Raw genomic sequence first — 27,528 nt, 5'->3', positions numbered from 1 at the left:
TTTGTTCTCATAGCACGTACATTGAATCTATAATGATGCGTATATAAAACAACGTTATTAATTGTTGATTTTTTGATTGATGAGCTCTGATGGAATTAATAAAACCACACATAGACAAGGGGAATGTAGACGTGAATGTCCCTTTAAGGACATACGGTTATTTTGAATCACCCTGTATATGTGGTCTCTTAAAGTAATTTTAATGCTATTTAAATTATTATTTATTAATTATATCAAAATGAAAAAAAAATTTTTTTAATGTTTTACAAGTTTGTTTCATCAACGTGCTATTTCGCGGAAACATTCTTTCATTATAACATATTTTGCAAGAGGCATAATTTTTCCGTTTCTGACATCACATCGTATTTACATTAGAATAAAAATTATGTATATGTGATAAATAATAATACATGATAAATTCAAGATATCCATGATAGGATTAAGAAATCACATGCATGTGTTCACAAGTGAATTAATATATATTCTTTAGAAGGAAGTTCAGAAAGGCCAAATTTTTTTTAACCCATTTTATTTTTTATAAATAATTAATTATATATCATTAGCGTGTTATTGCAGAAAGATTTGAAAAAATAATCGGAAGATACTTTTATACTGATCGCTAGCAATATAAAAGTTTATAACGTCAATGGATTTTGTAAGTTGCCTCGCATTCGACAAAATTTATTTTTGATTGCGATTTACATTTAGCAATCTCACGTCTACATTCCCCTTGTCTATGTGTGGTTTTATTAATTCCATCAGAGCTCATCAATCAAAAAATCAACAATTAATAACGTTGTTTTATATACGCATCATTATAGATTCAATGTACGTGCTATGAGAACAAATACGCAATTGTTGTGCTCAAAAAATTCAATCATTATCATTAATATTTATTAATATTTATTAAATTTATATACATGTTTGAGAAACGTAATAACTTGGTTTTAATTTTCTTTAATAAATAAAATCTCTCTTTTTTTGTGTAATATTTTTGCACTTTGAAAAATAGAAATTAAAAGTATTCAATTCTTTAATCGTTTTTATTAATTCAGTTCTGTAAGAGTTTTTCCGCAAAAATTATTATTCCTGAGCGTATTCTGAGACAACTTTTCTTTTGGCAAAAGTTTGTGCGGAGCTTAATTTTCAAGTTATAAAAGAAAATAGCGTATCGTGAGTCGAGTACAAGAAACAAGCAGGGCGCCATAACTCATCGTTACACGCGGATGTTTACGTAAGGCGCCTGCTACAATCAGCTAACACTCACAATACACAAATACGTATATGCATCTCTCTTTTTCTCTCTCTCTTGCTCCCGCGATGAGACAGATCCATATCGAGTAAAAGTTTTTCCACTTCCTTATTGTTCACGTTTCACGTTTCAAAACACAACACATTCACATACTCTGTTCATTCACTTCATCGATGAAACGAGGAATTTATATTTATTTAATGATCACTATTAATCACTCGGCGCGTGAAAATTACTTGAAAAAAGAAACACGTGTTTTGAATCACTCTGTATAGAGTATCATATGAGGTTTCATATGATATGGATATAAAAATAAACATGTAATTTGTAAATTCTTTCTTTCTTTCTTTCTTTCTTTCTTTCTTTCTTCTTTCTTTCTTTCTTTCTCTCTTTCTCTTTTTCTCTCTCTTGCTCTCTTTCTCTCTCTCTCTCTCTCTCTCGCTCTCGCTCACCCGCCTGCTATGTATCAGAGTGCACATTGTTACATTTTACTCCCCGCATTCTCTTAAACCGGAATCGGCGCAATTTTGTCTTTAATAAGTTTATTGCACCTTCATCGTTTTTTGATAATATAAACATTTTGATATAAAGATTTTCGTTTTTAAACGATCTTAGAAATCTGCTATTAACGCGTAATACGGTTTGTCTGGGACACTCTGTATTAGTGATAAAACGCTTCTAGAAAGAAAACGTGACTTGGTTATTTTTGACTGATGGCATCGTGCCATCATAGTACGTCCTGTTGACACAACGCACTTGTTGCCTTGAGATATAACAATTCCGTGAGAATTGTCGAATCATGTAGATTGAGTGCATTCTGTGTGTAGGAAACTACATAAGTTTGGCACGGTATTTGCGGAAATTAAAAATTATACGAATATATATTCCAGCGTGACATTCGATAATATAAATCAATTTATGAGCAGTTTTGTAAGCAGAATTCGCTGGATGCTAATCTTTCTCCAAAGATAGGTGAATATAAAAAACGACCACTGCATGCAATATTTTGTATTGATTATTTCGACATTCATCGCTTCCATATAAATCTACACTCCAGCAGGAAGTGCCGCGGAAGTATTTTTCATCTAAGAGGGCACAATTTGTAAAGGGGATACATAATACATTCATAATATGTATATGTATATGTATATAACTCCATTCAAACACCATATAATAGGCCATTCAGTGGGTGGTATAAATGTGCGAAAAATATGCACAGATTTTTTGCTCTAATTAAGCGTAACTTATGCGCTTAATTTTCTTCGTTATATAATGTACTTCAATTGAACGTAAATAGTCAAAAAAAAAAGGAAAAAGAAAAATAACTCATTTTTCCACCTTTGATGTAAATATTTGATACTCAATATTTTCGATCATGAAATATCTGAAGAAAACAGAAAAATTTCAAAAGAACGTAGCCCCTCCTGAATTATCTCTGGGTGGACGGTCGCCCCCTCTGCCCCCACCCCCCTTCCCCGGTTCCGCGGCGCCGCACTGCAGAAATTGACTTCCAAAAAGAAAAAAAAAACTTGTTGCAATATAAATGTTTACGTGTCTATATTTCGGCTATTGATTTAATTCGGAGATTTTCGAGCGCAAAAACTACAGACGTACACAAAAAGAACACTTTTGCCGGAAGAAAAATTGTTGAAAACCAGATACAGATGTGAAAATAAATAATTTTTGTTGGACATTTAAAAGTTTTTTCATATCGCAGCAAAAAATGGTTTTTTCGCGTAGCTGTCTTATTTACAAATATTTTCATTTTTAAAGATATGCCAGAGATTTTCATAATTACATACTCGAAATGTTACTTGTCCCATTAAACCTAATGTAAATATATGTGATCTCTCAAAATAACTTTAACGCTACTTTATTTTTATTCATCGATTACGATCGTTTTGTAATTGCAGAGTGTTTGCATCTTACTCTTGCGGACAACATTCATTACTTCTGAGATCACACATCAATCAAATCAGGCATGAATGTAAATAATCGTGTGAAAACGAATTTGGTTGATGAATGATCTCAGAAGCGCCTTAGCTTTAGCATAATCTCAATCCTTTCAATCTTTATGCGCAGCGTGAGTTATATGTTTTTGAACAGTTCGCGACGCGCGTATCTCGAATCTTCCAAAGTTCAATCGAAATCGATCAAGGCCTCATCGTACTATCACAGTTCAAGCAAATGATGAATAAGAGGCCAATGGCGGCATATCTTCATACGATGATACAACCTTGAGAATGCGAATCATTTTTGTTTGATGGCTTAATAATTATAAATTTAAAGTACATATGATAATGCTGACAATGCTGCGTATGATAATATGAAATCATGGTTTTATTTAAACTTGAACTTTTGGTCTGTGGATTAATTATTGGATAATTTTTTGACGTTGAGTGTCATATAAATATTTTTATTTTATTTTATATTTAGCTACAATTTCAACAGTGGTTTTTTCCGATCTCCTACATTTTTGCGTAATACACTCTTGTTGCAATTCTCACAGTCGATAGAAAATCAATTTTAAATATTTTTAAGAGATAAAAAATGTATTAGTTTTATTTGTAGCGCTGTTAATTGTAATTTGTGTTACAAAAACAGAGCTACATCTTGAGTTTGACGACAATGATAATATATGTTAAAAATTATATTATTTGAACAATGTAAAATGAATATATAACTATATATATATAAATTCAAAAGTAATGAGAGTCAAGTGATTGAAATTAATTCAGAGACATTTTTTTCAAAGATGAATTAAAAAATGTTTATTAACGTGGTATTCAAATAATGTTTTAAAGTTTAACAAAGGTGAAAAAGAAATAAAGCACGTACGAAATAATAACAACTATAAGAAAAGAGGAAGTCGTTCGCAGTTATTTGTTTTGACGACTTTAATTTTATTCCACAATGTGCATTTTTTACATACATCTTATTAACGGTCTCATAGTATGACAATCAAACTGTTTTATATTGTAAATTTCCTGAGTTACTGAAGATGATCAAATTACTGATCGAAACAACCTCTGTGAAGTTGGCCCCCCATTTTTCAAAATAAAAAAAAATGATTAGAGTTCTGGATGCCCCCCGAGGAGTTCTAGAGTTCTCAGACCATTTTAGAAAGAGTTCTGCCATTTAAAGTAAAGAAAACACCATTTGAAAAATGGGGGGGCTAACTTCACGGCGCCCCCCATTATGTAAAAAATCCAAATTTTTTTATAGTTTTGAGTAGATTTCAAATAGTTCTATAGTTCTAGATAAGATTCAAAAATAGTTCTGCTCGAAATACTACGTAAATTAAATTTGAAATTCTCGACTTAGAAAACGAAAAATAGCGAGAACTCGTTCAATTTTGATTTTAGCGTTTGGAGCCTTAAGGATAATCGTTAGAACTCGTGAGGGGCTATACAGAACTCTCAACAGAACTGCCGGTTACCGAGAAAAAAATTTTTTTCCTGTAGGACTTAAAAATTTTTCGAATCCGAACCTTCAACCATCGAGAACTTTTTTATTTCGCCTCTGAGCGCTTCGAGTGTTAATAATTATTGTTACAACTCTTCGGGGGGCGTCCAGAACTCTTATCAGAACTGCCGGTTACCAAGAAAAAATTTTTTTTCTGTAAGACTTAGAAATTTTTCGAATCCGAAACTTCAACCATTGAGAACTTTTTTATTTCACCTCTGAGCGTTACGAGTGTTAATAATTATCGTTAGAACTCTTCGGGGGGCGCCCAGAACTCTCAACAGAACTGCCGGTTACCGAGAAAAAATTTTTTTTTCTGTAGGACTTAGAAATTTTTTGAATCCGAAACTTCAACCATTGAGAACTTTTTTATTTCACCTCTGAGCGTTACGAGTGTTAATAATTATCGTTAGAACTCTTCGGGGGGCGCCCAGAACTCTCAACAGAACTGCCGGTTACCGAGAAAAAATTTTTTTTTCTGTAGGACTTAGAAATTTTTTGAATCCGAAACTTCAACCATTGAGAACTTTTTTATTTCGCCTCTGAGCGCTTCGAGTGTTAATAATTATCGTTAGAACTCTTCGGGGGGCGTCCAGAACTCTCATCAGAACTGCCGGTTACCGAGAAAAAATTTTTTTTTCTGTAAGGCTTAGAAATTTTTCGAATCCGAAACTTCAACCATTGAGAACTTTTTTATTTCACCTCTGAGCGTTACGAGTGTTCATAATTATCGTTAGAACTCTTCGGGGGGCGTCCAGAACTCTTATCAGAACTGCCGGTTACCAAGAAAAAATTTTTTTTCTGTAAGACTTAGAAATTTTTCGAATCCGAAACTTCAACCATTGAGAACTTTTTTATTTCACCTCTGAGCGTTACGAGTGTTAATAATTATCGTTAGAACTCTTCGGGGGGCGCCCAGAACTCTCAACAGAACTGCCGGTTACCGAGAAAAAATTTTTTTTTCTGTAGGACTTAGAAATTTTTTGAATCCGAAACTTCAACCATTGAGAACTTTTTTATTTCACCTCTGAGCGTTACGAGTGTTAATAATTATCGTTAGAACTCTTCGGGGGGCGCCCAGAACTCTCAACAGAACTGCCGGTTACCGAGAAAAAATTTTTTTTTCTGTAGGACTTAGAAATTTTTTGAATCCGAAACTTCAACCATTGAGAACTTTTTTATTTCGCCTCTGAGCGCTTCGAGTGTTAATAATTATCGTTAGAACTCTTCGGGGGGCGTCCAGAACTCTCATCAGAACTGCCGGTTACCGAGAAAAAATTTTTTTTTCTGTAAGGCTTAGAAATTTTTTGAATCCGAAACTTCAACCATTGAGAACTTTTTTATTTTATCTCTGAGCGTTACGAGTGTTAACAATTATCGTTAGAACTCTTCGGGGGGCGTCCAGAACTCTTATCAGAACTGCCGGTTACCAAGAAAAAATTTTTCAGCAATCAATGACGACATAATTGCACGAAAAGATGCAACGTGCAATAATTGCAAAAAGCGCATTAGCCGTACCATTTTATACGGATCTCATTTGATTATTGATACAAGCATTTACAGTGATACCAACTACAGACAGGCCCAAAATATTGATGCTAAACATGAGTATCCTTTGCACAATATAACAAAACTTGTTGCTATTGATGACAATCGCTACAGTTTAGCAGGAGTCATTTCATATACTCAATACGGCAGTTCTAATAATGGACATTACATCGCATTTACATATACCGGAAATAATTGGTTCAAATATGATGATATGGCGTCAAAACGATCTGTGGCAAATGCAAACGAAGAAATATGTCCGCATGTGGTTATTTATGTAAAGCATTAATCCAAAGTAATTTTTTAAACATGAATAAAAAACTATTTCACGGTAACCGGCAGTTCTTTTGAGAGTTCTGGACGCCCCCCGAAGAGTTCTAACGATAATTATCAACACTCGTAACGCTCAGAGGTGAAATAAAAAAGTTCTCGATGGTTGAAGTTTCGAATTCGAAAAATTTCTAATAAAAATTTTTTTCGGTAACCGGCAGTTCTGTTGAGAGTTCTGGACGCCCCCCAAAGAGTTCTAACGATAATTATTAACATTTGTAACGCTCAGAGGCAAAATAAAAAAGTTCTCAATGGTTGAAGTTTTGGATTCAAAAAATTTCTCTTACCAAAAAAAAAAAATTTTTCTTGGTAACCGGCAGTTCTGTTGAGAGTTCTGGACGCCCCCCGAAGAGTTCTAACGATAATTATGAACACTCGTAACACTCAGAGGTGAAATAAAAAAGTTCTCGATGGTTGAAGTTTCGGATTCGAAAAATTTCTAAGTCTTACAGAAAAAAAATTTTTTCTTGGTAACCGGCAGTTCTGATGAGAGTTCTGGACGCCCCCCGAAGAGTTCTAACGATAATTGTTAACACTCGTAACGCTTAGAGGCGAAATAAAAAAGTTCTCAATGGTTGAAGTTTCGGATTCGAAAAATTTCTCTTATAAAAAAAAAAATTTTTTCTTGGTAACCGGCAGTTCTGATGAGAGTTCTGGACGCCCCCCGAAGAGTTCTAACGATAATTATTAACACTCGTAACGCTCAGAGGTGAAATAAAAAAGTTCTCGATGGTTGAAGTTTCGGATTCAAAAAATTTCTGTCTTACAAGAAAAAAAATTTTTTCTTGGTAACCGGCAGTTCTGATAAGAGTTCTGGACGCCCCCCAAAGAGTTCTAACGATAATTATTAACATTCCTAACGCTCAGAGGCGAAATAAAAAAGTTCTCAATGGTTGAAGTTTCGGATTCGAAAAATTTCTAAGCCTTACAGAAAAAAAAATTTTTTCTCGGTAACCGGCAGTTCTGATAAGAGTTCTGGACGCCCCCCGAAGAGTTCTAACGATAATTGTTAACACTCGTAACGCTTAGAGGCGAAATAAAAAAGTTCTCAATGGTTGAAGTTTCGGATTCGAAAAATTTCTCTTATAAAAAAAAAAATTTTTTCTTGATAACCGGCAGTTCTGATGAGAGTTCTGGACGCCCCCCGAAGAGTTCTAACGATAATTATTAACACTTGTAACGCTCAGAGGTGAAATAAAAAAGTTCTCGATGGTTGAAGTTTCGGATTCAAAAAATTTCTAAGTCTTACAAGAAAAAAAATTTTTTCTTGGTAACCGGCAGTTCTGATGAGAGTTCTGGACGCCCCCCGAAGAGTTCTAACGATAATTATGAACACTCGTAACGCTCAGAGGTGAAATAAAAAAGTTCTCAATGGTTGAAGTTTCGGATTCGAAAAATTTCTGTCTTACAGAAAAAAAATTTTTTCTTGGTAACCGGCAGTTCTGATGAGAGTTCTGGACGCCCCCCGAAGAGTTCTAACGATAATTATTAACACTCGAAGCGCTCAGAGGCGAAATAAAAAAGTTCTCAATGGTTGAAGTTTCGGATTCGAAAAATTTCTAAGTCTTACAGAAAAAAAATTTTTTCTTGGTAACCGGCAGTTCTGATAAGAGTTCTGGACGCCCCCCGAAGAGTTCTAACGATAATTATTAACATTCCTAACGCTCAGAGGCGAAATAAAAAAGTTCTCAATGGTTGAAGTTTCGGATTCGAAAAATTTCTAAGCCTTACAGAAAAAAAAATTTTTTCTCGGTAACCGGCAGTTCTGATGAGAGTTCTGGACGCCCCCCGAAGAGTTCTAACGATAATTATTAACACTCGAAGCGCTCAGAGGCGAAATAAAAAAGTTCTCAATGGTTGAAGTTTCGGATTCAAAAAATTTCTAAGTCCTACAGAAAAAAAAATTTTTTCTCGGTAACCGGCAGTTCTGTTGAGAGTTCTGGGCGCCCCCCGAAGAGTTCTAACGATAATTATTAACACTCGTAACGCTCAGAGGTGAAATAAAAAAGTTCTCAATGGTTGAAGTTTCGGATTCGAAAAATTTCTAAGTCTTACAGAAAAAAAATTTTTTCTTGGTAACCGGCAGTTCTGATAAGAGTTCTGGACGCCCCCCGAAGAGTTGTAACAATAATTATTAACACTCGAAGCGCTCAGAGGCGAAATAAAAAAGTTCTCGATGGTTGAAGGTTCGGATTCGAAAAATTTTTAAGTCCTACAGGAAAAAAATTTTTTTCTCGGTAACCGGCAGTTCTGTTGAGAGTTCTGTATAGCCCCTCACGAGTTCTAACGATTATCCTTAAGGCTCCAAACGCTAAAATCAAAATTGAACGAGTTCTCGCTATTTTTCGTTTTCTAAGTCGAGAATTTCAAATTTAATTTACGTAGTATTTCGAGCAGAACTATTTTTGAATCTTATCTAGAACTATAGAACTATTTGAAATCTACTCAAAACTATAAAAAAATTTGGATTTTTTACATAATGGGGGGCGCCGTGAAGTTAGCCCCCCCATTTTTCAAATGGTGTTTTCTTTACTTTAAATGGCAGAACTCTTTCTAAAATGGTCTGAGAACTCTAGAACTCCTCGGGGGGCATCCAGAACTCTAATCATTTTTTTTTATTTTGAAAAATGGGGGGCCAACTTCACAGAGGTATCGAAACATCTAACGAATTTTTACTTTTTATATGAAAATTGTTAAAACACTAATGTAACAAACGAAAAAATTGTAATAATTAGTGAATAACGACCAGCGTTTTAAGCACGAATATCTTCTTTTCTTATATTTGTTTTAAAATTTATTTTGCCTTATTAATATCACGTTTTATAACCCATTCAACAAGTCAATAGTAATGATCGTAAATAATCTTTGTATTCGTTTGCTAAAAGTTTTAAAATAAGATACTTTTTATTATTAATGCAATGTTATTAATGTAATTGATTTGTTATTGAGTATAAAAATGCTTTTTACGTATTTCAAATATTTTAGGAAATATAAACGTGAAAAAATATTTCTTATTATGTATTTTTACTTCACTAAAAAGATGATTCATTCGAAGCTTGTCTCTGCTTATAAACGAATTTTATCTCGTTTATGGCAAATTTGATTTTTCCGCGTTGTATTAGCAATTACAAATGCAGTTAACTGATAGACAAAATTATTGCTTCGTTTATTGTTAATAAAGCCAAGTAATATTTATATATTTTGCAAGATTTGTAGAATATTTTATCTTCATTATATTTCGCATATATTATGTCAAAGTGTACATTAATTGCATGTAATTTTAGAAATTATATGCATACAATACAATTTTATAAAATTATGTGTATATGGCAAATTAATAACCATAATAAAGCAGTTCTAATGATAATCTCTGTCTGTAGATACTCACGATGACTATGTTAACTTATTTGTTCGTAAATTTGCATATCGGTGTAAAATACAGTATAAAATAAAGCAACTGCTGTGAAATATCTCTACAAGTACAAATGCAACATCAAACGCATAACAATTTATACGTATATTATACGTTTCTTTCGCGATGACGTTTGTTCGTCTGATCAATTTTGATTAATTAATCATTCCTGAGATATAAAAGAATATCAATTTTCGAATTTTTATGCTGCTAATTTTTCTTATAATTAATTATTCATCAAACAACTAGGTTCAATATTTTCAAAAAAAGGTAGGAAAAATTTATTGGTTGTTATAGCGCTGTCTTACGTAAAGGAATAAAAAATACGTTAGAAAATTAAGAGTGACAGATTAATTAGAAGAAAAAGTGTTGTAAATAAAAGTTGGTTCGCTATGATAAATTAGTCGTCTCTAAAATACAAAATAATCACGCGCGTGGAACTTCGAGTGACTCAACAGTCTTAATTGTTGGAGACAAAGCTTTCGCGGCTGTGCGGTAAATTCGCAGCAGTTTTCATAGCAGCATTTAGAGAGCGGCGGAGAAAGCGATGCAGCGGGTTCTATTTTCGTAACTGTTAAGACATGTTAAAATAAAGCAATTTAGCTCTCCGGTTGGCATATGAAAATAAAAATGTCAAAAAAAACTCGCTCGACAACCGATATACGATTTTTGCCTGTTTTGTCTGACGTGAGATTTTGCATATAAAACATGCAAACAATTTGATATCTGTTCTCTCTTTCGAAAACGCCGTCGTATTTCCTTCCCATGCTTCTACAACGCACTTTATTCGGACTAATAGTTTGAAGCAAGCCGGTTTTTGCATAATACAGTCTTTATTCTTCGACTTCGCATATAACCAATCTTCTTTTCTTACATACGCTTGTTATTAGCGCACTGCGACAAGTAACAGCTCATTTAATTGTGATGCTTATAATACTCGCGCGCAAATATCGTAACAAAATCACACGCGACACATTATTTCGGTATAAAGTTTTCAAATTATAATTAATCATTTTTATATAGACTTTATTTTAATCACATTATTTTATCTTTATCTGTTTCTATTTTTTGTGCACATTTAAACTTCAAAATAAAAATAGATAAAAATAAAATAACACGATTAAAATGAAGACTATATGTTATAAAAATTATCAATGTTGCTGTTTCCACTTCTAATTATAATTCAAAAAGTTTATCGAAAAGTTTATCGAAATAATGTGTTGCGTATGATTCCGTTATGAATTTTAAAAAATTTTTTGCGGTGTAATAATTACCACGTGTGCTTCGCAGATCTTTTTTGTGCAAAAAAAAATGTAAATGTAATAAATTTTCTACTATATGTCATGTATAATATATGTATTGTATATATGTATATTATAAAATAAATTCATGAATTAATACTAACGCCTTTATAATTTAATTATTAGTTGATATCATTAGTTTAATAACTATCGCGAATAAATCTGATTTAAATTAGATTTATTGTAATAACGTGTTTTGTGTGCGCATGTTTCGCCATTATAATTTTGCGTTTTGCCGTTTGTCTTCTTTTTATGTCATATTTTTTATATTTATTCCTTGTTTGTTCTTAATTTCTATAAGTTTACTATAAATTTCTTGCATACATGTCTGTTTATTCGACTATCAATATATATCATACTTTTTAAAAGCGCCGAGAGATAATTAATTCGTATTTATCATAATTAAACCATTACCGTAATTTATTTTGATAGGCATTTTTATTTATTGTTTCAGATTGAACTGGTGGTTTATATGAAAACGAGAATTATTGTGACGAGCACATACAGCGAATTTCGTGCGGCGGCGGACGGGGAGGATTAAAAAGAAAAAAAGTGTATAGACATGTATGTGCGCGATTGAACGTGACCGAGCCGAATGATATCTGACAAGACATAGTGACGTTTTTAAGCGTGCGCTTATCAGTTTACTAACGAATTGCATTTCAAGTCCGTGTCGCATTTCCATTCGTGATGACCACTTCAACGCACTGCTCACCGTCGCGATCATCTCTGAGCTGCTGCCAGTTTGACCGTATCAGTGAAGATGATGTGCGAGATTCGACGATCATCGGCAACAACAATTATTTCCTACAACAGGAAAAGCGCTCTTTTCCGAAGAGGCCTGAGATTGATCTATCTTTTCGCGATATACGCTATCACATCAAAGAATGGGACGTATACAACTTCTCAGTCAGTGAGTATCGAGAAATAATGTTATCAATAATAATGTATATGATACAAGGTAGATACAAGATAAATTCTTAAGTTAAATAATTGGCATTTCTGATACATGTAGGCTGATCTTTCTTCTTAAATGAGATGATTTTCCTTAGTGGAAATTTCCCTTAATAACATGTTATTCCAATTTTGAAAAAAGTATGATCAAATTGCCAATTATCATCTATTCTATAAATGAATTAACAAATTAATTATCATAATTTCGATAAAAATACTTCTTCAGATATGCATATGTGCTGTGTAGAATAACGTTTTAATATCATTTTGACAGTTTTGACATACTTTTTTATCGTAGCACTCTTAACATTTGATCCTTAGGTTATCAATATGCCATTTACAATTTTCTTCGCAACTTTATTTACATCGATATCGAGTATTTAATTGTTCGCATTTTTTATACAATTATTAGAAATATATCATGGATATTTCACATTTTCAAAAGCGTTAGGAAAAATAACTCATAGTGTTTGCACGCACTGTGCAAAGTGACGTTGTGTGCTTACTATGCTATATCACGTGTATTATGAGGAACAAATTTTTTAAATGTTAAACATGAAAAAAAATTATCTTAGAAAATGATAACGCTATAGGTGTATTAATAAACTTATTTGTTCAACGTTTGAAAGTTGGAATAATTTGACCGACTGTGTCGTTATACTCATTGCGGAAGTATCTAAAATATATCTAATATATCTAAAGTATCTAAAAAATAATATCTAAAATAACTTAAACAAAGCAATTATTTTAATAAAAATCATACATTGCGGAATTAATGAGCAACCGTATGAGAGAAAGTGTATGTAATACTGAGCTGTATGACAAATGAAGAAAGTTTTAAACGGAGAAAGTATCACTATGCGTTTTGAAAATGCGATGTAATCAAAGTTATTCAACACGGGACCGTGCGTTATTAACAGCAATCACTTTGAGATAACGTTATCAATAAAACATATGATGGGAATAAATTCAGCGAGAGAATTGAATTTTATAGTAGAAACGGCAATATTTTTAAAAAATCGGACATATGTACATTCAAAGATAAAATACATTGTAATAAGTAAAAAAGTAATCACCGGTATTAAAGTTGTTTATTCCCATTTTTTTTTGTCTCTATGCTACTTTGTAGATGATTTAATTGATAGATAATTCCGATAACGACGATGATTACATTTTGTTTAAGTGCGTTTTTACTTCATTCTTCTCGTTAAATGATTACCTGGTAATAGCGTGATATCTGCAAGTATATCTTATCAACAAGTGCATTAATTACAATTTAAATTCGCGTTTTTTCCTCGTGTATTTATGCATATTTATGTGCATTGTTTTTTCGCGACCGCGTATAGATGCGTAATTAATGATACACATCTGGCAAAATGTTGTCACATATCAATACCGTTGTCTGGCTTTACAAATATTAATAATGATACAACAATATATAAAGCTGATGATTTATCGTGGTGAAATAAAGTGCTTATTATTGCAGAATTTTTTGCATAATAAATCATTGACGATGCTCTACTTTTGTATTCTTTTTTACGGCACGCATGTGCTCCGTTATTTATAGAGCATTCAGCATTGTTTTAGAGCACATTTATTCAGCTGATAAATATTCTCTCTCTGAAACTCAGAAATAAAACCGATTTTCTATTTAAGATTAGAGGGAAAAATATATAAAATGATTGCAGTTTACTCTTTTAAAACTATGATGTCACTACAACGTAATGTCATTACATAACAATGCTCGAAATGTGCATAAAGTGACAATGTTGCACTTACTTTGTTCGCGCTGAAAGAGAATATGATACGAATATTACCGTGCGAAGTATTGATCAATGCTTTATCTGTTCGTGCCACATGCTGCGGATTGTCACGCCGAGTATAACTCGGGAGTGTTAATGTCGCATCCGCTATAAGAATTATTCATGATTCACGAAAGGAAGTTGTGCGTCATAGACGATGTCACGTAGAACAATACGTGTCTTCGGTCAAACTGTAAAATCAATCCCACAAAAATTGATCCCGCCGTACTGCAATTCGCAAAATACATGATTAAAATAAAAGGAAAATCGTATATAATGAATAGTAAGTAAGAAAAGATTTATCTCTATTTCTCGAATCCGATTTGAGAATTATTTAATGATTTTTTACAGCGGTAATTATGTTCAATTTACGAGATTATATTTTATAATGTATACATTATGCAAATAGAGCAAAAAGCGAATGTTTGTGTTTATCGAAGCTTCGGCAAATATGAGTGGAGATGGAGCATTCTACGAGTACTTCCACGAGTTCTTTTCCACGAGTACGCGATTGTGACATAGTAAAAGTTCTGTCTGGAAACAGAAGAAGCCTTAATGGCTTGTTTATTGATATCGTGTCGCCACATTTACACGATTTACAAGCAAATAATTCATGATACGAAGGCAATGCTACGAAATAAAAGTGGATGAGAGATTAGTTCCATGCGAAGTATAGAATACATTTCTGTGTCTATCTTCTGTTAGTAATAAGAACGTCTGAAGCGGCCGGAAAGAGTATATCCGATAATTGTCTTTCCATTTCCTTTCGATGAATGCATTACGTTTCTCCTTCATCTAATGAAGGAACAGGCAACGCTCACAAGTGTGATTACATTTGTTCTCTCGTTGCTGCAAGAACATCGGCAACGTTAAAACAATATTTTCTCCAAAAGATTTTTTTTCTACAAATGCGTACTCTGCTTCTTCGTTTGTCCTTCTATTTTTCTTCTACGAAATAATTTGTGTTTTATATTGTCGTTACTAAATAATTTGTTTTCCAGGAAGTAATTTGTTAAATTCCGCTCTCTCTTTTCTACGCGTCTCTCCTTTGCTTCCGCTTTCCACTTTCCGAACACGTGCCACTTTGCGTTTAAACAGTTTGTTTTTTAAACAATAGCTGTTGTGACAACGTGCGTATCTGGCGCTTTCAGCGATCGAGCATTGCGTAGAGCATTCTGACGAAGCCTTATGTAAAATATAATTAAGAAGAAACATAATTCAATGTATCTCTTATCTCGGCAGCCAGCACAACACAAAGAAAACGGCACTCGAAATCGCTGCTACGGTTAGCGCTTAGCTCCGCATACGCTCGCTTTAGATGATTTGCGTGATCTCTCAGCTTTAATTCGAGTTCCGTTTTGTTATCAATTTATTACGAAAGTGGTTCAAGGTTTGTTCGAATCTATATACACAAAGTTGAAATAATCGAATTGTGTGTTAAAAATGCTATCCTCTTGTTTTTGTTATTTTCCTCTTAGCTCCTATCGTATGGAATTTTTGAAGAGGAAAAAACGAAATACGATAATCTGACCATTACAGACTACAGATTAAGTTTGTCTTCCATTTGTCTTTATTGCAGAATAACAGGCACATTCTACTGAAATATTGCTGCGATTAACAAGTTGAGAATAATGAGAGAATATTTATTTCGTTACTACATCGCCTTGCGAATAATTATACATTTAATAAAATAATGAAGGTTAAATACTTGATCTCGATGTAAAGATATGTTTTCCATGATTCTTCGTGGAATCTTGTTTATTAAACTCTGAGATTAAAAGCTCCGAGATTGTTTCTTAGTGACAATAAAAATTAATGTTTGTACTAATATTGACATTTGTAATACATTAGTGATAGCAATATTGTAGGCAAATGTATCTTGCTTTTATAATATATTAAATTGGAATAAATAATTTTTTATTCAGTATGCAAACTCCAATATTCCGCAAGCCTGATGATTTAATGGAATAATATCCAAATTATTTCACAAAATACCGAGATCTTTTGAATTGATAGAAAAAAGGAAATATTGCTAAATAACATTTCAAACTCTAGTTTATCTTAATCGTATGCGCATTTTATTGTATTTAATACATGTTTTCCGTTCATATTTTTATGAAAGCAAAATGTGTCATGGTGATTAGAGTCAATGACTGTTAGATACCTTAGAAACGTTTTATACGCTCGTATAAAACGATAAGCAAACTTTTAACTTATTACGTGACGCGATCGATGTAAGTTCAAGGCTTATAAACACTACACTGTTTTGTAATTGCATACGTTCTTTTATCATTGCACACTTATGGGTTAAATTGAATTAAAATGGAAGAATAATGCCTATTCGAGAGGTTAACACTGAATCGTTGCATAAAAAACCCAATGACGCAAAAATTACGACCTTGTGTTTTGTTGCAGACGAGAAAGAAATTTTACACGGCATCAGCGGTGAATTTAAGGCCGGCGAATTAGTGGCTATAATGGGGCCGTCCGGAGCCGGAAAATCGACATTACTCAACGTTCTTGCCGGTTACATGTAAGTATCATTTAAGACTGTAATTAATTCTTAAACGGGTAATTAAGAGTTACGTAAAGGATAATGTATCGCAAGAATGTGAGAAATCTCTTTATTTTACATAATAAACAACATTGGAAGAATATAATGCACGTATATAGAAACGTATATTTGAGATATATTATTTAATATATGTCTGTTTCAATTTTTCAAATTTTTCAAATGTTTCTCGTATTACACGGCAGATCTAAAATAGAATTCCATCTCGAATTCCGAATATAGATTGCTTGAAGCGAGTTTGGCACAAAGACATTAAATATGTAAATATGTATTACATTTTATAAATTACCTAAATTTTTTAATTTTTTTTCCTTCATGAATTTCTCCTCCAGATGGATCTATTTTGTATCATCTTTTCTAAATAATTTAATTTTTTTTTAATTTTTTATTTTAAAATTGCGCTCATCTTACAAATTATGTTCAAAGATTAAGTATCATAATGCGGCAGTGTAACCTGACCTTTGTCAAGATAACATGATTATGGCAAGCAGAATTTATGACTTTAAATAAGCATAACGCTGTTTTTCTTTCAGAATCTGTATTATATTGTGTATAATGAATACAAATCACTAGGAAAATAAGGATAATTGTAGCCATTGTAGTGGAATAAATTTGTCATACGTTAATAATACATATATTAAGTTATAATTGTGGTTTTCTAAAATTATAATTATTGCAAGTTAGTTGAATAATGTATTTCTAGAGCACAGTTCTAGGGACTTCATCATAATATAATGAATGAAAATATTGACTGAAATTGCTTCTTTCTTCTTTATATTACAGATTCACGAGTGTCGCGAGATGATTTATCTTACATTCTTTATTAATTAATAATACATTCGTACTTATTTACAAATTTACAACATATTACTTTAAATTGAGAAAATATATTTTGAATGATACATTTAACAGATTCGGAAAAAAATTTAATATAACGTGTTGTACAAATATTTATTTTTTTGACAATTTTAATATTTAAAATCTTATGTTATGATTTGTATAAAATATATCAAGTGTAAACTTATCGAAACTTCGTCACACTTTTTACAGACAAAGTGTACAATTATCTTCAGTGTGCAATTATTATGATAAGTGACTTTAACGATTAACGCATAATTCAAACAACCTTGAACAAATTGCAACGAATATTTTCACAGCAAATATCTAGCAAAACTGACTTTAACAATTTTACAAAATACATTCTGATATTATTATAAAAAAGTTAGTGATTAAAATTAATATGTCATTGGAAGAGTAATCTTAATCATATGGCTATATATATGCTAATTATCTCCGCGCCTGTATAAATGATAATATATAAGGAAGCGAATCGATTATACGTCAGAAACAATCATGTTTTTTGTGGCCATAATTTTTGTTCACATTATGTCAGTCTAGATGCATATATTTTACTTGAATATTATGACATCCAGTTTTTAGCCTTCACGATACTGTATCGCATATTATACTTTAGAGTTTATTTATGTTTAAAGTATTTTGCGTTATATAAAACGTTTATTATATTTATCGCTGCAATTTATTTACCATGTGAAAGTTTATCATCAGTGATCCGAGCTTTCTGTCATCTTGCTCTTTCTTAATTTATTTTTTAATCAACACATTTTATCTATGTAAAAATTTGTATGCACATTTCCGTATACAAAGATGTAATATGAATTTTAGTTCCTTTAATGCGTGCGTACATTGGAATGGTAATACTTTTTTATCCCGCATGAAAATGAACTGTTTTTCCGATAATATGTTCTACCTGTTTGCACTGCTCAATATTTATTGAAGACCATACAATACAATTAAGTAATTAATGTCTGATAGCCAATCGTTCCACATTATAATATTGATACGTTTGCAAGGTATATATTTTACTTCCACATTATTCACGTGGAGGTATAATTTTAATTGGAATTCTTTCTCTGTTCCGTTTTACATATTTTTTTTGTGCATATTGAATGAAGTGAATTATATATTGAAATGTATGCAGTTACGTAATGTTAATATTAGCGATGTTATAGCAGTTCATTATTGTTGCACAATGCGCAACAATTTGAAAGTTGACGTGTCGAATATATTTGTGGAAAACTTATTTTTGCACAATATTATTTTATATATAAGTACACGGAAAGAACATTTTTACATTTTTTTAAGAAAAATCTAAAAATTGTGTCAGAAACAGATCTGAAAATAAATTTTGTTGGACATTCAAAATTTATCAATAGAGCACACGATCTTAGTTGATGGATCATCAAAACTTTTCATTGCAATATATATATATATATATATATATATATATATATATATATATATATATATATATTGCAATGAAAAGTTTTGGAATGGTAATACTTTTTTATCCCGCATGAAAATGAACTGTTTTTCCGATAATATGTTCTACCTGTTTGCACTGCTCAATATTTATATATATATATATATATATATATATATATATATATATATATATACATACACACACAGAAAGAAGCACGTTGCCTCATTCTGTTTCTCTCGACAAGAGCTACAAGAAACTATAAGAATATGTAATAAAAAGTAGGGATTTCCATTTTAAAATGTCTGTGATTTTTACGTGACTTTAACAACACTGTTCAAGATCACACTGACATTGCCATGTAATGCATTACTTAAAACCCTACAATTTTTATTTGAAATATTTTTTTATAAAACTTATATTTTTTTAGATATTCCAGGGTCCCGGTACTTTTTCCGCATTCAGTATATATATATATATATATATATATATTGTTGCGCATTGTGCAACAATAATGAACTGCTATAACATCGCTAATATTAACATTACGTAACTACATATATTTCAATATATAATTCACTTCATTCAATATGCACAAAAAAAAATGTAAAACGGAACAGAGAAAGAATTCCAATTAAAATTATACCTCCACGTGAATAATGTGGAAGTAAAATATATACCTTGCAAACGTATCAATATTATAATGTGGAATATATATATATATATATATATATATATATATACACAGGATGCGGAATATATATATATATACACAAAGAAAGAACCGCTTTTTAACGAACATTCAGTTACAATATTGTTGTTACAATGATGTGCAGGATAAAAGGTGTAAGTGGAGAAGTTCTAATCAACGGCAAGGTACGTTCGCCATACAGCGAACGCTGGAAAAAGACTTCGTGCTACATACACCAGGACTCTATGCCCAGAACATGTATTACCGTCGGAGAGGCAATGACTGTAGCTGCTCATTTGAAACTCGGTTGCACAATCAGTTCCGCCTATAAACATGCTCAGGTTCGTGATAAATGCTCATCGACTTTAATAAGATCGGCTTTGCCAACTATGTTGCGTTGTAGAATTTTTTTTGATTTTATCTCTAGCTAAAATACGAATCTCATGTAATTTTCAAAGAAAGCTTGGAAAAAGCACATTATTTTGTATAAATACAATTTGTAAATGAACTATATTTTTCATTACAATCTCTGACTTTATTTTCACATAATATATATATATATATATATATACAGGTTTTAGAACTGTTAGAAATGCTAGGACTGAGCCACTGCTACGATACGTTATGCGGAAAGTTATCGGGAGGGCAGAAAAAGCGACTCGACATCGCCTTCGAACTCCTAACCAATCCTTCAGTATTATTTCTCGACGAACCTACAACTGGTGAGTAACACGAGTGTTGATCTCTTACACAGTTGTTATTACAAAGTTGTTAATTAACATTTCAATATTAGGTGCGTGCAAAAATTTCAGAAGTATTTGCTATATCTTTGACTACTTTGCATTTTATTTTAAAAACAGAATTATTCCGCTAAATAATTTTACAATTGTGAACAAGAAAAAAATGCATAGTAGTTAGCCAATAATATAAAAAATAAATTTAAACATTTTTTTTTTAATTCTACATTAATTACAAAATAAACAAACATTAATTTTAATCTAGCTGTTCTTACTCAGGAATTATTGCTTATTAAGTTATTAATCGCAATTAAAGTGCACTAATGGCTATTATCTTGTCACAAGTAATAAGTTAATATGTAATTCCTTTGCGATGCGTTAATATTCCATAGAGTAAACAGATTACGCTCATTTTGCGTGTTGGATTTTATGATACAAAAAGTCACGCGATCACGCTCTTTCGTGATAGTTAAACTATAAGGTTTTGCAACAACCTGTCTCGCAATTTGTGATGTATATTTCCGATTACTTCACTTTGTGCTACTCTCAATTGCTACGCGCTTGCTTAATGTTGCAGCTGTGCGAACTTAAGTCTATTATTGAGTTTGCGTCATCATAAGATTATAGATTGTAGTATCGCGTTCATTGTATCAATACGATCAATTTGAGATTTTTAAAATAGCGAAATAGAAAATGTAGCACAAGATAAAATTACATTCGAAAATCGTATCATTTATTGCGCGCAATTTAATAAGGAATGTATTTCTCGAAAAGCGGTGCTCTTTTCGAACATTGCCGAGTCACTCGGCTGAAATGTCTTGATCTTTCAGGTCTGGATGCTTCTTCGTGTAGTCAATGCATCGCTTTTATGAAACGATTAGCAGAACTAGAAAGGCGTACAGTGATTTGCACGATTCATCAGCCGAGCGCCTTGCTCCTCGATATGTTTGATTCTTTGTACGTGGTGGCTGATGGTTACTGCATATACAGAGGCTCAATCAGTTCGTTGTTACCTCACATGGCTTCTATCGGTGCCAATTGCCCGCCTTATCATAATCCAGCGGATTTTCGTAAGTAGGATGGTTTTAGTTTCGACCGTCTCTACGTGACTATCGGCAGTCACTCGTGAATGCGAAATCAGATAAAAAAAAGCAATAAAATCAAGGTTATTTTTTTGTGGAAGCCGCTTAAAATATTTTGCCGCAGCTAGATTGTGTGTGCGACGTAGAATTGAATTAATAACTAAGGCTGCGTTCGGAAACACACACTGTGTGCACACCAACACACAATAACCGTTCGGAAACACGTTAGTGGTACTTAATGTGCATTCGGGTGAATCGTTCGAAAACGTTGAACGAGTACCACCAGTGTGCCACGAAACCACTCGCCGAAAAAGCAAGGGGAGTCAGTGTGATTCAAGAGTAACGTTTTCGAAAGTAACCTTAGAATGGCAAAGATATTCACTAGGAAAAATAAAACTGCTTAGCTTTGAAAATTATATACAAATCGCGATATATGAACCTACATACATTTATAAATTTGCATTTGTCGTATAATGTAGCGACTGATATGAGTACATATTTTGTAATTATATAATACTTAGAAGTGCGTGCGCCAAAAAATTCCTGAGATTCCTAGATTGAAATTAAAAAGATTGATCGTGGGACAAGGAGATCGAAACGCGAAGACAATTAGATTTTAGTGTCACTATAGATTGTCCGGATGACACGATCGAAATCAAAATATCCATCAACGCACAACCAACTGTTCGGAAACACTCTACACCTGAAGGCACACGATATCCCCACTACTTCTCCACTGAAAATCACCACACTACACAGAGTGTAAAGTTTCCGAACGTAGCCTAAATATAGTAAATATAATTCATTTCCTTTTATAATTTGCCTTACTCGTGCACAATACCATCTTAAATTAATTATGAATTTAATCTATTTCCAAGAAAAGTTTTTTATGTGTTTTGCATTAAGATAATATGAAAGCGTAATTGTGTAATGTAATGTCGAAGTGATTAGCATTCCAGATATTTAAAACGAATACTGAAAATTGTATAAAAATCATTCTTTGCATTCGGTTTCAGTTCTCGAGGTTGCGATCGGTGAATATGATATTTCGCTTGACAAGTTGGTAGCAAGAGCAGAATTAATACCCGACGACCAGAAATCGGTCGCTCTTACTACGAGCCTCTCTGAAGAAAGTAAGGTCGCTTTCTTTTTAGAAATTTAATTTCAGTAGTAAACTTGAAAGGCGTATATTCGAGTACATACTGAGTGCAATGCTTATATTTGGAAAAGACAAAAACACGTGCTTACTCGCATATACGAATCTTTCATGAAGTTTAGAAGCATTCCATACTTTATATATGTGCATTAATAATTGAATTTATGTTTTATTATTTATATTTTTATTTTTATTGATATATAAGAATAGAATTTCCTTGATCAAACATATTTTTCGCGATTTTTAAGATGTTCACTGATAAACATGTATATAAATGTGCAAAATACTTTCTGTTTACTTAATGAGCATATAAATGTTCACACTCTGAACGGAGTTGAATTTATGTTCATATTTTTGCATGCAAAAAATCAAGAAGAAATTTATTATTTGAATTATTACTAGTGCCGACTATTTTGCATGCCCTTTCAGCAGAGAGTATCAAGGAACCGCCGTCGCCTGGCTTTCTGACGCAGTGTTATCTTCTATACAAAAGGCAATTATTATGCTTGAAAAGAGACTACACATTATTGATGGCGCGATTGTTCTGTCACTTTCTAATCGGTATAATCTTCGGATATCTATACATGGGAAGCGGATATCGAGCTAATGGCGTTTTTGCAAATTATGTCTATATGTATGGATCATTACTGCTCCTCGTCTACACTGGAAAAATGGCAGTCACTCTTGCCTGTAAGTAGCTAATTATTCCTAAAGCAATTAAAATGTTTGAAGACAAATATTCGATTGTAATGCTCACGAATATCAACAGGACAATATTTGGCGACGCATTTAAAAATATATCGCCTCCGTTTATATATAATTTATAGTTATATATTAGCAAAATTTGACTTGCAAAATGATTGCAAACATAAAATCAACGTAGCGTTTACGTTGTAATAATATTAGCGGAAAAGAATAAAGTTATAAATCGTACGTCTCTCTGCGTATTGAGAAACTCGATTAGTTTATAATATTGGATAAAGACAATGACGTATGATTCATGAAAAAGTATTAAAGTGTTCTTTGCACAATTAAGTACTATGATGACAAGTTCTTATAGTCATAATTGTGTTACAATAGTGATTATGTAATCAATCATATATCTCTTCAAAACCTTTAGAATTGAAGTATTATACGATGATCTAAGCGGCAATGGTGACGCGAATTGAATCTATTTACAACTTTATATCTGTATCACTCAAATGAATAGGCTTAAATTTCATTACTTCACACATCTACAGTGTGTAATTACATTATAGATCCAGTCAACAATTAGATGAAATCTTTCGTTTGGTCTTTATATTTTCACAACTTTTAATTATTGAACATCTCAGCTGTGATTCTCCGAGCATTAAAGTTTCTTAACGTTGCGGGGTTTTATTGCAGAAATTGTTGTATAAATTTTAATCATTAAATACACGTTTAATAGGAGGAATATACGTTTAGACGTTACCTAGAATATAATTTATCATTGCGCAGCTATTGAGTAATTGTTGTTTTCCAAGTTAACATATGTAATAACAACTTCAGCGGAAATTAGTCTTATTATTACAATATTAAGCGTAAAGAATATTGAAGGTCAGATTTCACTCATTTCACTTATTGCTTCATGTAGCGATTTCACAAAATCTGTTGTAATAAAATCGCGAATTTCGCTCCGATTTTACTTGGCTTATTTTGCGTATATATAGCTACACAGATTTATACCTGGGAATTTGAATAGCTATTTCAAATATTTATCGCTACAACTGCCTGAGAACGTATCGACTAATCTCGCTTGTCTTTCGAAACGCTGCACCGTTAGTCGGTGAACGATAATTATCTATGTTGTTGTTACATACAGCGCGTAATGTTTGTGAATGTTCGGTGTCGCGCAGATTACGTTGAAATGTGGGCCAAGGAAACGTGAATATCCTCTACGGTTGTCTTGGTTTAATTTCTTAGAACGTTCACCCGATAAGACTTAGTCAGCATCAGTACATCTTGTGACATATTCTTGCCCGAAACGAATTTTAATCGCAAGATTAATGATCTGTTAATTGTTATTCATTTTGTATTACTAATTAAAGATGCGTAATTTATCATTACGATCATAAATAACTTAATTGATTTAAATAAACTTTAAATATCTTATGAATCATATGCTGACAAATTCTTCAGTTTTATATTGCCAAAAGTTTATATATATTTCATCAATTCACATTATTTATATATATTTTATTCAAAATCTCAATGTATATCAGCATTTTGTTACATCATTCTATGCATATCAGCTAATTATATCATAATTTAGCATAAGCTTCTTCCGGATCTGAATTTAATGATTTAGTGATAAAAATCAACTTTTTAAGAAAATCGCGCTTAAAATTTGATTGCTCAATAATGTGATAATACAATATTTTATACCTAACAGTTTTTAATTCCATTTCGCTTTGCATTTGTTTTATAATAAATTCAAATGTGAGTCTAATTTTTTTACATCTTTAAAAATGTAACAGAAATAACGTAAAGTCTCTTCCTTCGAAATTCAATTTCTATTTCTGTTTCCAAAATAGCGACTTTAAATCAATTTTGGTAAAACATAAATTTTTAACAGATATTGGAAAAATGCTAAAATCTAAGAACTCAAAAATTTTGCAAGACGGATATCTTCGAAGAGGGTCAACGTTTATTTAAATTTGTTTTAAAATATCATTCCGAATTTGAATATCACACCAATATTTAATTAATATTCTTTCAATGTACGCGTGTGTTTCACGTACAACAATATCTGTTTTAGTTCCATTGGAGATGCAGATTCTCGCGAGAGAACACTTCAACCGATGGTATCAACTAGCACCGTATTACATCAGTATATTGCTCATCGAAATACCTTTTCAAGTGGCATGCGCTGTGGTGTATCTGTCCGTGAGTTACTGGTTAACCGGCCAGCCCACAGAGACGGATCGTATAGTACCCTTCATGGTGATCAGCATAGCTGCTACTCTAACAGCGCAAGCATGGGGTTTCTTTATTGGAGCTACCACGCCGATTAAGGTAAATTTAATTATTCAAACGTGCGAACTCACCGCATTATTTGAATTTAAAATTACACAACTCGAGGATCTAGAATTCTCGACTCTATGACTTAGCAGATTAATTAAAAAATAAAGTTAGAGCATTTGCATACAGAACGTCATGCATTTCATTGTCAAGTAGCACGTTTTATATCATGCGCACATCAAAATTACACAACTCTACGTGATGAATCTATAATAATTGGTTATAATAGTGACATCATTCGCGCGTTTAGCAAAACTATTTTTAGCAAATAAAATTAGTATTCGTAACAAATTTCTTTGCTTGCTCCGGAAATGTTGTATGATAAATCTAATAAAATACTTTCGATTCAGCTCTGATAAATTATGAATTTAGAGTACTGAATTCTTTTCAGATTGCAGTGTTCATTGGTCCGATAATCGCGGTGCTGCTTTCCATCTTCGGTTTCTGCATTCGTTACATAGATACTCCGCGCGCATTTCGCTGGATGTTCCATTTTTCATATTTCCGTGCAAGTTTCCACAGCCTGCTGTACACCATATATGGATTCGACAGAAAGGAGTTGAAATGCGAGGATTTCTACTGTCACTATAAAAAGCCCATGACGTTACTCAAAGAGATGGATGTTGTCGACATAAACGTGGTGAACAATTTGATACTGGTCTTAGGCATCGGAGTACTGATGCATCTTCTAACTGCTAGTGCACTTTGGTGCAAGCTCAATAGAAGATGAAGCAAATACTATCTCGATATAGTATTGTAGTTTTTGAGCATACACTATTTCTTTGAGGGACGATATATCACCAGTTCTCTGAGAACGATCGTCGATTTTCGACGTACTCGAGAAACGTGGAAGTATGAAGAAATTCCATCGGGAACCATGTTCCAGGGGGAGAGATTCTACCGGAGACTAGCGAAGGAGCAAAGATGAAAGGTCGTTGAGAGAATTAAAATTATTATTTCTAGTTTTTTAACTAAAAATATTCTATTCTTAATCACTCGTGTATAATTGGACGTGTTAGTATAAGTGTATGTGTGTATGTATGACCGCAATGTATGAGCTCAGTATGGTCCGTGGGTTTGCTAAATCCAAATAACTGTGCGGTTCAGCCATCCTTTGCGGCTTGTTACTTCTATTAAAATCTCTGATTTTGTCTTTGATTTTTTTTGCATGAATATGAAAATTTTCAGTTTGCAATGTTTTCTATTGATGCAAAAGTCAGAGAAAATTGGACGGGCGATTATTGAATCGCGTATCTTTTCGAACTATCAATCGCGAGTAATTCTTTAAGTACTTTACGAAATAAAGTACTAGTCGGGGTTCCGATTATATCAGGATCACATTAAGCATATGCAAGAGTTTTTTAGTTTTTTTTCACCGCTTTAGAAAAATTACTCTAAAAATATATGGATTCCAATATTTTTTTTTTTGTTTTAAAATAATGATGTTAAACTGTTCAAAATATCATATGATATGAGAGAATTTTTAAATTAATTTTGCCAATGTCGGATACACACAGAAGCAATTACATCCAAAAATTAAAGTGATAAGATTAATATAAAATCGATTGTCCAATTTACAAAAAATACATTGTAAGTTTGAGTGATATAAAAGCATATGTGACAACGCATTTTAGAGTGCTGGTATTATAATTTATGGTTACAGCGTGATCTAAAAGCTTTAAAAATGTGTTAAACAATATAATATATATAATGTTAGTTTAAATTTTAATGATTATTTAATTTGATTTTTTAGTATTATCATCGGATATAAAAATTATCTAAATATGTGACGGTTTCGTTAAATAAATATATGTAAATTATTATATATTTGTGTACACAATATTTTTTTTTAATGTGGGAAATATAGCCTTTTTTCTCTGCGAGAAAAATGTAGATGTGATAA

At 32.3% G+C, this 27,528-nt stretch overlaps 1 protein-coding gene across 3 annotated transcripts in view; it reads left to right on the top strand.

Moving 5' to 3' along the window:
* Positions 1–27,253, top strand: part of LOC105675398 (ATP-binding cassette sub-family G member 1) — a 29,788-nt gene extending 2,535 nt beyond the window's left edge. The window contains exons 2-10 of one of the 3 annotated variants that reach the window (XM_012372522.2): positions 11,763–12,221; positions 16,480–16,597; positions 19,754–19,949; positions 20,183–20,330; positions 21,176–21,415; positions 22,444–22,560; positions 23,016–23,273; positions 25,363–25,619; positions 26,017–27,253. In XM_012372522.2, the coding sequence (XP_012227945.1) occupies positions 11,999–12,221; positions 16,480–16,597; positions 19,754–19,949; positions 20,183–20,330; positions 21,176–21,415; positions 22,444–22,560; positions 23,016–23,273; positions 25,363–25,619; positions 26,017–26,355 (1,896 nt within the window). In that variant the 5' untranslated portion in view covers positions 11,763–11,998 and the 3' untranslated portion in view covers positions 26,356–27,253. Of the gene's footprint in view, positions 1–11,762; positions 12,222–16,479; positions 16,598–19,753; positions 19,950–20,182; positions 20,331–21,175; positions 21,416–22,443; positions 22,561–23,012; positions 23,274–25,362; positions 25,620–26,016 lie in introns of all 3 variants that reach the window. The other 2 variants (XM_012372521.2, XM_012372523.2) reach the window with 2 other exon arrangements.
* Positions 27,254–27,528: the final 275 nt, after the last annotated feature.

Source organism: Linepithema humile, chromosome 5 (assembly GCF_040581485.1).
Source record: "Linepithema humile isolate Giens D197 chromosome 5, Lhum_UNIL_v1.0, whole genome shotgun sequence".
Lineage (NCBI taxonomy): Eukaryota > Metazoa > Arthropoda > Insecta > Hymenoptera > Formicidae > Linepithema > Linepithema humile.
The sequence above is the reverse complement of the archived record's forward strand: the minus strand, read 5'-3'. Positions and strand labels throughout refer to the sequence as shown.